The sequence below is a fragment of the Cupressus sempervirens genome, chromosome 2, assembly GCF_028749045.1.
Source record: "Cupressus sempervirens isolate cs-2001-9-10 chromosome 2, ASM2874904v1, whole genome shotgun sequence".
NCBI lineage: Eukaryota > Viridiplantae > Streptophyta > Pinopsida > Cupressales > Cupressaceae > Cupressus > Cupressus sempervirens.
In genome coordinates this window covers 287,311,579-287,324,875 of record NC_143119.1, presented here as the reverse complement: position 1 = coordinate 287,324,875, position 13,297 = coordinate 287,311,579, and the positions used below count along the sequence as shown (strand labels likewise).

The 13,297-nt window shown below is 35.3% G+C and overlaps 1 protein-coding gene across 1 annotated transcript in view; it reads right to left on the bottom strand.

Moving 5' to 3' along the window:
• Window positions 1-13,297, bottom strand: part of LOC149572186 (ethanolamine-phosphate cytidylyltransferase-like) — a 90,278-nt gene that overhangs the window by 24,637 nt on the left and 52,344 nt on the right. Inside the window, exons 4-6 of the mRNA XM_089813452.1 lie at window positions 7,891-7,962; window positions 7,029-7,096; window positions 6,634-6,754 (exon numbers count right to left, since the gene is read on the bottom strand). Coding sequence (XP_089669578.1) covers window positions 6,634-6,754; window positions 7,029-7,096; window positions 7,891-7,962 — 261 coding nt within the window. The remainder of the gene's footprint in view (window positions 1-6,633; window positions 6,755-7,028; window positions 7,097-7,890; window positions 7,963-13,297) is intronic.

Sequence of the window (13,297 nt, the reverse complement as noted above, 5' to 3'; positions counted from 1 at the left end):
TGGTAACCTTAGTTACCCTGATTTCCCTAAACCCCCTCCGGACCAGGCCTGGGTTCAAACTGCTACCTGGTCCAAGTACAGTTTGCCTAGTGGTCTGGTCATGGTTCAAAAATTGGGCCTCAGTTTGAACTTGTGTCTCTTCTGTTCAAACCCAGGCAAATTTGGCTTGCCGCAAATTTTATAATATTTTCAAATCATTAACCCTAAAAAGTGTAAGTGAAAGGCTTATGTTGGCTTCCAACTCTCATTTATGGTGTGAAAATATGTTAAAATGTCTTGAGGAAGAGTTTGCTTGTGCAAGGAGTTGGAAGATTGGTTTGTGAGTTATCTTGAAGTGCTTTTGCCTCCTACCTACACCTTTGCAAGCTTACAATGAGTGGAAGAGGTAGGTCCTTGTTCCAATTTCTTTTTGTTTTGTTTAACCTTTTTATTTTCTTCATTCATCTTTCATTGCCAATAAGATCTAGCCATCGTTTTCCCTGAAATATCATTCTCAATATGTATACAATTTCTTGCTATAGGAAAAGGAACTACAATGGGATCTACCTCTTCCTTAGTGGGCAATACCCAACAAAGAATAGAATCCCATTTTGATTCTGCTTTGTGGAAGTATGTGGATATTGTACGTCCTCTTCCAAGAGGTAGTGTTTTCCCTTTGAAATGTCAGGAATGTGATGTAGAAAGGAATAGTTCATATTTTTATGTCAAATTCAACAATGTTAAAATACATTCAAGAGCACAAGGAAGCAGAAGAGAGAGAACATAGGAGAAATACCATTGATGGCAGTAGCAATAAAACTAAAAAAAATGCAAAGGGAATGAAATTCACCACAATGTTGTGATTAAGGATCACTCCCATACTACCTAAGTTGCCCCTGAATCTCAAAATAAAGCACCCCTTACAAACAAAAGAAAAGGACCACTATAGACTGAATTTCAAAAATCAGAGTAGGGAAATCGTTGGCATTGATGCGGCAAGATGCTTGTATTCAAATGGATTGTCTTTTAATCTTGTTCGCTCTCCATATTGGAAGAGGATGTTGAGAAGTGCTAATGAAGCTCCTACAAGGTATTTAGGTCCCAATTTTGAGAAAGTAGGAACCACCTAGTTGGATCAAGAGGTCAAGTTGATTGATGAGCAATTGAAGCCCAAAAGAATTCATGGATTGAGACGGGGATAACAATTGTTTCAGGCAGGTGGGAAGATGCTATAAGTCGTCCATTTATCAATGTTTTGGCAATGTCCCCTAAAGGGGCAATGTTATTATAAGTAGTGGATTGTTCGAGGCAAGTAAAAGATGGCCACTTATTGTTAATTTTCTCATCTCTGCCATCGAGGAAATGGTGCTAGAAACGTTGTTCAAGTTGTAATGAACAACGCAAAAATTTATAGAGCTTTTGGTTTGTTGGTTGAAGAGAGAGAAAAGAACATAAGAAAAATACTATTGATGGTAGTAGCCAAAAACCTATAAAAAGCAAAGGGAATGAAATTCACCACAATGTTGTGATAGAAGATCACCCCTTCTATACTACCTCAGTTGCCAAAATAAAGCATGTTGATATATAGCATAGGCTAGATTTGACAAATAAGATGTCTTGTACCTTGATGGTGCAAATGCTCTTGGAATGTGATTATAAGTGTTGATGCAATAGCATGACAACAAAAACCTACAAGGAAATCATAAAAGACATGCTTACATGAAGGTTGTTGAAGCTTTCCACAATGAAGTTGTAATGAACAACGCAAAAATTTATAGAGCTTTTGGTTTGTTGGTTGAAGAGAGAGAAAAGAACATAAGAAGAATACTATTGATGGTAGTAGCAAAAAACCTATAAAAAGCAAAGGGAATGAAATTCACCACAATGTTGTGATAGAAGATCACCCCTTCTATACTACCTCAGTTGCCCCTAATTCTCAAAATGAAGCACTCATTACACACAAAAGAAAGGGACCACTAGAAACTGCATTTCAAAATCAAAGTAGAAAAATTGCTGACATTGATGCAGCAAGATGCTTGAATGCAAATGGGTTGTCTTTTAATCTTGTTAGCTCTCCATATTGGAAGAGGATGTTGACAAGTGTTAATGAAGCTCCTATAAGGTATTTAGGTCTCCATTTTGAGAAAGTGTAAAACACCTTGTTGGATCAAGAGGTCAAGTTGATTGATGAGCAATTGGAGCCCCTAAAGGATTCATGGATTGAGAAAGGGAAACAATTGTTTTAGACGGGTAGAAAGATGCTAGAAATCGTCCATTGATTAATGTTTTGTCAGTTTCCCCTAAAGGGGCAATGTTTTTGAAAGGAGAGGATTGTTAGGGGCAAGTAAAAGATGGCATCCAAAATAAAGCTTACGATATTGGATAACTTATAGTGGGAACATGGGAAATATCTCATTAAGCTCATCAAGCCCATTATGATCATGCCAAGGTACGTTAACATGGATAGGCCTTGCCTTGGAGACATCTATGATGGCATAGACTCAATGTTTGAGAAGATCACGCAAATTGTAAATGAAAAAGAGCAAAATCCTCAAGGGACCTTCTTCAAACAATTGCAAGCAATTATTGTAGATCAAGGAGAAAAATTGACCACTCTACATTTGCTTGCATATGCATTGACGCTCAAATATAGCACCCAATATACTAATCTACCAGGAAGGCAACCACCCTATAGAGATTTAAAAGTGTTTGATGGATGCAAGGTAGCATTTCAAACTCTTTCTTGATGACGATATGCAAGATTTGATTACAGAAGAGTTCATACAGTTTGTGGATGCAAAATCTCTAAGTAATGATGCTCTTCGTCATCGATTTAGGAACGATGCCCATAGTTAGTGGTACCTCCACAGCCAAAGATTCCAAACATTATGCCCATTGCAATCAAAGTTATATCACAAGTTTAATTTTTTTTTAAATTACTACTAGTTTACTTTGTCTTGACTCTTCATAAATTGCTAGAAATTATAAGCTTCAAGATTAATAATTCAAATTGTCTTTTAATTGCTTACTTTGTGATGTCTTCATAGGTTACTACTTCATCTGCATTGGAAAAAATTTGGAGCACAAAATCCTTCGTCCACTCAATGAAGCGCAATAGGTTGCAATCAAAAAGAGCGAAGAACTTGGTATTTGTGCATTACAACTTACATCTCCTCTCACATAAGACTAAAGAATACAAAGAAGGGGAAACAAAGAGGTGGGATGGAAATTCAGAATTGGCAGACTTTGATGCTTCTGCTTCTCGGCTTTCAATTGAAGATTTTGACGCCAATACTATTATTGTTGCTGCTGATCCCATTGGCCTTAGCTCGGTTGCTGAGTCAACTAATACCGAAGAACTAGGAGGAGAAGAAGATGATGATGATGATGATGATGATGCAAAAGAAGAAGAAGAATACAAAGGGGAAACGAAGAGGTGGGATGTAAATTCAGAATTGGCGAACTTTGATGCTTCTACTTCTCGACTTTCAATTGAAGATTTTGATGCCAGTACTATTAGGGCCCGTTTGGTTGTTGGAATAGGAATGGAAAATTAGGAATATGTTTTGTATTCTTCATTTGGTGCGCCAAATCAGAATTGAGAATAGGAATACATATTCCCATTTGCCCCTAAAATGAGCATATGTCTATTCCGAAAAATACTTGTTATTCGAATAGCTATTCCTATTCCCATTTTTACTTTCTCTTTTTGATAATGTTTTTAGATCCGCTTCAAACTGATAATCTGTAAGCAAACATTTTTGCCCAATCTATAAACCCAAAAGAACATCCCAATTCTGATCGAATAGCATGGAGATTAATAACACGTAATAATGTAGGCATCGATTCCCCATTCTTTATGAAACTACAAACATTGAGTTTACTTTTTGAGTTGGATTTGTTACCACATTCTATTAGAATTTTTGTTGGCACAATGTCAAGTTTTTAAACTTTGTCCTAGTATCTCCTGGAATCTAGTTTTGCATTGTTTAGTAGCATCTAGAGTTTTACTGGATGTTTGAGCTGATCGTTACTCATTTCATCATGGTCTCTATTGTTTGACTTGGTTAAAAGCAGTTGGTGAGTTTTAAAAGTAGCTGGTGAGTTCCAATCGTTTGAGTTGAAGCAACGATTCTGCCCCGATCTAGCATTCCAATAGAAACCTCCAAGCAATGGCAGCCACATTCGAGACCTCGATTGCAGTGGTTAATCCTTGGTGGAGTTCTTCCTATCTGCACTCAAACGACATACATGAACAAATAATTGGCATTCATCAAAAGAATAGATTGAGTGGCAGCATCCAATCCCTATTCAGCTCTCAGTCTCAATCTTGTTCCCATTGTTTTACATTTTCTCTTGTTCTCATATTTCTTGCTCTGATATTGCTTTGGCTGTAATATTTTGAAGCAATTCCCATTTCTATTTTGTCTAACCAAACATGGGGATCGAATTTCTATTCTAGAATAGCAATTCTCAATTCTTATTTCCTATCCCCGCAACCAAATGAGCCCTTATTGTTGTTGTTGATCTCATTGGCCTTAGCTCGGTTGCTGAGTCAACTAATGTCAAAGAACTAGGAGGAGAAGAAGAAGATGATGATGATGATGACAACGATGATGATGAAGAAGAAGATGAATATTAACAAATTGTTAATCCATTAGTTGAACTTGAAACAATGATACTTGAACTTGTTGTTATGAATCATGATTTCATTTTAAAGTTTTGAATTTTTTACGTTGAACTTAAAATATATGATGGTATGATCACGATTTATGATGCTATGATTACAAGTTTGAAGTTTTATGGTTTTTTTTTGTTTAAACCATATGATTTTATGATACTATGTGACATTCTAATTTTGAATTATGCTTCTAGGCTCTATATAGATAGAGAGAGAGAGAGAGAGCCTAGAAGCATAAGTCAAAATTAGAATGTCACATAGTTTTATGGTTTTTTTTGTTTAAACCATATGATTTTATGATACTATGTGACATTCTAATTTTGACTTATGCTTCTAGGCTCTATATATATATATATATATATATATATATATATATATATATATATATATATATATATATATATATATATGTTTTTGTACAAACAAACCCAAATCCCTTACCAAAATTTTGTCGTACCAGTTCTTCGAACTCGAAATTTGAATCTAACTCGAACCACTAACTTAGGTGGTAACGCGTGAGAAACTGTTATGTGACTTGCATTTATAACTAGAGTAACGAGAATCATTGCAAATCAGGCGATTTTGCGATCAGAGGAAATATAGCCGATTTTTTCCGAGTCACCAAATCGGATCGCTGAGCGTTGCCTCAAAAATCGTCTAAATCACCAAAAATCGGCAAAATCGGCCCCAAAATCAACAAATTGGTAAAAAATCACCAATTTTAAAATCTTTGAATTTCAAGGCTTTTTTTACTTGCTGATTCGTAGCTGATTCATAGGCGATTCATGATTCAAGTAGGCCTTGTCGATTCCGATCCGATTCCAATTTTTGGTTCTTTGTTCAAAACCCATTAGACTTGCTCCTCACATTAGGTGTCACCCACAAGTCCAATCCAAGCCCCAGGTTGTTGGCCAAAATGCTTCCTCATTATGTGGTGCATTTAAATTCCTAGTTACCTGACCCAAAAATCATGACAACGTATAGTATCCTCTTCAGTGTGTAGTGTTTCCTATTTTCCTAATTCCAAAACCATTATTCATGACAACATCTATTGAAAAATGCATTTGAAGATTACAAGGAAGCGCCACTCAAAGACAGGAACACTCAAAATATTTCATGATAATTGATAAAGAATATATATTAATCCAAGTTATGTGAAGCAAATATACAATGGTCTTTAAACATAAACACATATCAAAAAAAGTAACCATTTGATTTTGAAAAAATCAATAAGATTTTGGGTACACAACTTATGAAACATCAATGACCAAATTAAAATAAGCCATGGACTGTACCTGCATCCAATCATTTCAAACAAGAAGAAAAGTTGTATAATTTATATATATAAATTATAGTTATCATCAAAGAAAAATACACTCAAAGAAAATCAAACTACGAAGAATGCTAATTATCAAGATCCTTATGTCAAGATAAATATCAATGAAGATCATTAATTCGTCAGTATAAAATAACTTCTGGACTGATCCTGACTACAAATTCAAACTGAAATGATTAATTACATCCCTCATTTTACCATAAATTATTTTTGTTAAAGTTCTGAATCAAGAAGTTAGCAAGTAAACTACACCACATTCGAGTGGCAAAAATACAATGTTTAAATTATGACCAGGCAAAGGAATCAGTTCACCTTATTGTAATATTTGTACCAGCCATTTATGCCTATCACAAAAGCAATACATACAAGCAAAACATTCAACTTGCTAGAAAACTAAAAGAGAGACTTTTTTTCAATTTTGTAGCATTAAAAGAGGTTTTGTCTGCATTCAAGCTCAATATTAAATGCCTCCCACAGCTGTTTCATGCAAATGTAACCAAAAAATGATAAAGAACAAGGAACTTAGAGTTTATACAAAATAATAATGTGATTGTCTGATTTCAAAGTTGCCTCAAACAAAAAATATTTATCAAAGCATAAAATTAGAAACAGGAACGAATGGATACGCAGCACAAACCATATCTTTAGTGACTTCGTATGGTGCACCAATAATAACTTCATCCACATATTGACATGACAACACGCTAAGGCTGCGCTCGTGGAGATGCATAATAGGATGATGAGGTCCCCTGCTCTCACTGTCAAACAAAAAGGAAAGATAACAAGAAACTATTCGTTCAAATGTAATAACCAACTAGAAAATGAAAACATTATTAATACAAAACACAGCTATAAATCATGTATTCATGTTTACCACACATACTGCATATGTCAAAGAGTATACACAATTTACAAAAGAATATAGTAAAATGGTTCAAATTTCAATGAGCCAATGGAACTTCTTTTCACTTAAAAATAGATAACTGACATAGAAGGTTTGAAGAAAAAAGTTCCAATTTTTTTATAAATTACCTAACAGTTTGATCTGTGTGAATGCCGACAAGTAAGAAATCTCCCAACTTTCTTGCACATTTTAGTATCTGATAATCACAAAATATTCAAATGAGCTGAACTGGAAATATTTCAAAACTATATAAAACACCATAATCAAAAAATTCAAGATCACAAACAAAATCACTTGTTCAGGACAAACAAAATTCAATATAAATCCTTCACAAACAAAATCACTTGTCCAGGGCAAACAAAATTCAAGATAGATCCTTCACGAACAAAATCACTTGTCCAGGACAAATGAAATTCAAGATAAATTCTCATTAATTTCATGTGGAACAAATGCATATAGTATGTCAAAAACATAGGCCATCATATTTCTCAGGCTTCTGAACACCATGATACAAATGAGCATCTGATGTAATGATAGAAAATTTGAGAGCATGGAGAAGTTACAGTATCTCAATCCCTCGATGTTTATAATCACTTCATCTCTATGCTCTTTGGGTGTGAATTCATCACACTGCACTCTACAATGCTTATATTTTATATGAAACTAATAAAGCTTGATATTTAGCTGCAACAAGATAAACACAGCAGACTAGAACATAATAACAGTTCCAAAATTAGAAATAATCCAAGCCCTCCAGAAAAAAATTTGGAAGCATGAAACATGCCTTCTCAAGCATGTGTATGCAATCTCAATTTAGATAATAGTGAAGTTACACAATGAACAACTCGTTTTCCCTTTAGTGGTGGTGGCTTAAATTTCAGATGTTACGAGAACTTCAGATCATAAGTTGAATGGCTACAAACAAAAATACTGATCCCATTGTACATGTTTTAAAAGTTTGTAAAAGAATATACAGTGTGTAGAGCATACCTCTACATGTCCAGCATGGAAAAGATCAAATGCACCATCAATATAGACTATTCGTGCATTTGGCCCCGGACCCTATAATCATGCAGTTAAAAACAAGCCAAAAAATAATCTGTTAGGCATCAAAGCATACCAAATAACAAAGCCAAATGCAAGGCTAAGTTGCACAGAACTGAGAAGCATTTAAAAGTTGTCACAATTCAACAAATACTTTGTTATTTTGGGTAGACTTGGTATATTTGTTTCAGTTAAACACTATTAGTGATACACAAAGGGGTAGCAGATAATGTTATAAGATTGTCATTTTGAACATTAGCAAAATGCTTGATTTATGTTAATTATACATAGAGACAACATTTTTTTAATATATTTTAATAAATTCCACAAGATATCATGACACAGAACTTTGAAAGCAAGAATAGTAAATCAGTCATAAGCTAACTGTAAATAGTAAAGGCATTTCTCTTTAGACCATTACAATGACAGGAAATCAGACATTCAACTGTTTATGTCCCTCTCAAAATGTCTATACTGTCGGTAAATGTGATCACTTTAACTTTTGTATCGTCCAAAATTTCAGCATGAAACATTATGCAGGCTAAGTTTTCTGGCCAGAGACGTCAATTTCTGATCAAAGACTCTGAATATAGTGTAACACAACAGCCAAAAAAACCTTCTGCATCAAGAAGTTTCTAGACGCCTCCGATATTGGAACATCTCTAAGTCAGGCCTCCAAGTACCCATGGATTTATGTTGCACATAAATGCATGCATAGTCTGATGCTGTTGTAATGTTTCCATCATAAAATAAATAATTAATCAAACCTTTGTTTATGGGCCACCGATTGATTTAGTATATCTCAGACCCCTTTTTTATTCAATTGTTTCCGTAGGAGTGGCTGTCGGCTATCTTTGTAAACCCTCAGGAAGTTTCTCCGAAGGGTATTTAAGCATGGCATGTAAGAAGTAGTTGGTATGCAATTTTGATTATTCTCTTTGAATGCAAATTCCTATTAGAGTTCACTATTGTTCGCCATTTCGGAAGTGAAAGATCTTCACTTCTTGACTATTTTGGTTTTGGTGCGATTCAACCCTCACCCTATTCCGTCTGTGTATTACTTTGCTCGGATCTGGCAAATCGGAGCACCATCCTTGTTGCAGATTCATATATACATCTCTGGAATCGGACCGAATCAATTGCTTTGGCATTAATTAGCATAGTTGGTGTATGTGTAGCTCAATCTCACATACCATACAACCCATTACCAATTCCTTGGTCTAAACAACACCTACTATACGGTTATACCGTACGGCCTAATCAGCAGTTGCTCTACCGTACAACCTATTCATCCCTCCTATCTCACAATTTCCACTCCACATACCGTATGACATTGCACTCCACCTTCCCCACAGCTCTAGATCAACACCGTACGGACACAGTCCTTATAGCATCTCCCTAATATCGTATAGTCATATCAGAAGCTCCATATGGCTCCCAATTGCACCCCAATAGCATCGTACAGCCTCTATTGTGTTCATTGCCTATCATACACCACCGTACGGTCTTTTCAATGTGCATCTGGCGAACAATTGATAGCCATTTCACCATTGGAACGTGTCGGAAGGGAAATGGAACTTTACAGCTATTTTAAAGTAAGATCGGTTTACAACATATTTGTTATTCAAATTAATGGAGACATCTTACTTGCTTAACTTTATGAGAATGTGTGCAACTTTATTTTTCGGTTTCCTTGTGCAAAAATATTGTTCTCTATGTGAACACCCTTAATTTAAATTTTTGTTTGCCTCCTAGGAACCTTATATATGATGGAAACCATTTGACGACAATTAACAAAAATAGATCTTTTATATGTTTGTAATGTCTAATGGTTGTACATTGTACACTTCAAGCCTATTGGAGAAAGAAAAATTAGAGTTTTATTTTGGTTTTTTATTTATCAATGTTGTCATGGTCCTAATCAATGGCTTTGCATGTAATAAATAGTTTCTCAGCCAATGTTTGAACATCATAGCCTTCTATATCATAATCATGTTAATCCAATGAGATCCATTGCTCATTTCGTTCGCCATTGCCCCATTTATTACGAGATCAAGAGAAGATTATACTACCTATACAGAGAGTGCACGTCCATTTGTTCATTTTTCAGATACATTGATCAATGGTGTCTTGCACTTTATCTCTAGGAGTCCATGCAAATTCAGTATATGCCTAGGCCGACTTCAGATGAGCTCATCATCTCCCTTTTCACTCCAGTATCTCCTATTTGAGGGACGAAGCGACCATTCAACTCGCCTTTTGGACATACTAGGTCTATGAGACCCTCAAAGGGCCTACTGCCTTGTTGTATGTCTTCCAATCCCTTAGACCCTTGTGGTCCCTTGTTGGACATTAATAAATTTATCTTATATTATCTTATCCATCTATTTGAAGTCCTTTGTACTATTTCTCTAGTCACTATGCCTCAGCTAAGCTTCTAAGCCTTATTCATGAAACTTGTTGTTTGTAATGTCCCCTTCCTAATTTGCTCTAGAATCACAATTGCAACAAAATAGGGTTAGAAGTATAATTTACCAAGTAGAAGATCTCTTCAAAAGGTGATCCTAGATTTAAATCTTGTAAATCATAAGCACACACACACATACACACATCCTCTATTAGTGTTAGTGTTTGTCCATAACACATGTTACTCATATAATATTTATAGCATCATTTCAACACATTAGAGAACAAACACGCTAGGCCCACCTAAAGTCATCCCACACCAGACCTAAGTGTGTAAATTTGGCCCTCTTGAACTCGGTGGAAGGCAACATGGACATCCACCTAAGGTCCCTACCTAGTGGGGTGTTGTACTTGGTTCCATGATTGTCCTCTCTATGTCCAAGAGCAAAGCGTTGGCCCTCTTGGCCCCAGCGGCAAGCAAAATGGAAGTAAATCCAAGCCCTGAGTCCATTTTCCCTTACACCACCTCCTTTCTATAATGATGGAAGTTTACAAACAGATAATTGATACATGCATACTATATCAAACCATAAATAAAGATAATGGATTGACAAATGATGTAGAGGGGATGATAATAAAACGAACATTTGTTAGATTATTGAATGCTAGTAATAACAATTGTGAAATACCCAAGAGTCTGGTGCTTTCCTAAGCCTGATCTCAATATTATCTTATTCTTTAATTCCTATAGTTGCTTCTGATCTGATGATTGCAATTTGTATGAATTTCAGATTTTAAGTCTTCTTCTTGTTGCTGGTTGTCGTGTCTGATTCTTCCTCGATGATTTCTTAAGCTATATTCTTCAATCATTCTCATGATGATTACGTTTGCTACTGCAAGGGATTGCTGAATGTATTAGTTGTCAGATGATCTGCCCATGCCTCAAAACTCTAATCTGCCATTTTATAACTACCAACTGGCTGATTGAGTAATGATTATTTATCCCTTGAATCACAGCACAATGTGACCCCTTCAGTGGCTGGGATGAATCCTCCTTTATACTAAATTGATGATAGGGTACTAGAAAAATTTCAAAAAATTTGGTAGTCCTTGTTATAATAAGAGAGATAAAGACAAACATGGTAAGTTTGATCCCATGGCTGATGAAGGTATATTCTTGGGTTATTCTTCTAAAAGAAAAAGTAAAACATGTTTTAACAAAAGATTGTGGAAGACAGTTGAAAGTGCTAATGTGAAGGTTCAAGAAAAAACTAACATTCATGACGAGATGCAGAGTGATAATGATTGCTTGTCAAGTAGATGAAGAAGAAAGTATTGTTTAACAAACACCTTCAAGCATACAACATGGGACAGCAGATGTAAATTCTAGAAATACACCTTCATGTGTTCAAAAGGTGGCAGGAGATGAAATTATAAAGAGGACACCTACAAATGACCAAGGTAAGAACATATCTAGGACCTTTTTCGAGACTTCTAAATTTGTTCAAAGAAATAATCCTATTGATCAGATTTTGCAAGAGGATAGACCAAAAGCCACAAGAATTGTTGATTATTCTGAAAACGGAGATATTGATGTTCATGATTGAGCCTAAAAGTTTTGCAAAAGCAGCTGAAGATAAACATTGGCTGGCAAACATGGAAGAACAACTTGATCAAATTCCAAAAAAGTGAAACATGGGAACTTGTCCCAAGGCCCAAGGCAAAAATGTGATTGGTATGAAGTGGGTGCATAGAAATAAGTTAAATGAAGATGGTAAAGTGTTGAGGAACAAGGCAATACTCGTGCACAAAGGTTATGTGCAAATTGTAAGCATTGATTTCAAAGAAACTTTTCCTCATGTGGCACTTTTAGAGGCAATTAGAATGTTCTTAGCATTTGCTTCCTTTCAAAAGCTTTAAAATTTTGTGAATGCATGTTAAATCTGCATTTTCTAAATGGTATTCTGAATAAAGAAGTTTAAATACAGCAGCCTCAAGGGTTGGTTATATCAGAAGATCAGAACTATGTATGCAAGTTGTAAAAGGCATTCTTATCATCTTAAAAAATCCCTGCATTCTCGGCATGATAGACTGGATAGTCATTTGCAGACAGCCAGGATTCAAAAAAGGGATAGTGGACATCAATCTGTATGTCAAAGAAGAAGGTAATCATATGCTGATTGTTGTTGTTTATGCTGATGATCTGGTTTTTGGTAGTGATTGTGAAGAAATGTGTCAAGTTGTTGCCACTAATATGAATGATTTTGAAATGTCCATGCTAGTGAGTTGTCATTTTTCCTTGGTTTACAAATTCATCAAACAGATAAAGGCATATTTATTTCTCAAATGAAGTATATTAGAGAGATATTGAATGGAGGATTACAATCCTGTAAACACTCCAAAGGTGACAGGATGTAAGTTAAGATGAAAGTCTCCAGCTACTAATATACAAATTTTATTATATGTTACAGCTACTAGACCTGATATTATGCAAGATATTGGTTATGCTGCTGGATTTCAAGCTACACCTTAGAGTACTCATGTTCATGCAGTTAAACGGATCCTCCAGAATCTTAAGGTACTATGTTATGGCTTATGGTATCCTAAAGACAATGATTTTACACTCACAACTTATACAAATGAAGAATGGGATGGTTAAATTGATGATACAAAGAGCTCAAGTAGAGGTGCATTCTTTCTAGGTGACTCTATGTATCTTGGTTGAGTGAAAAGAAAGCTTCTACTTCATTATCTACAGCTGAAGCAGAGTACATTGCAGCCCTATCTTGCTGGGCAAAGTTATATGGATGCAGAAAACACTGAAAGACATTAAGGTAGACTTTGGATATCCAATATCCATCTTTTGTGACAACAAAAGTGCAATTAATATCTCTAAAAATCATGTTATGCACTCCTGGACTAAACTTATTCCTATTACATATCATTT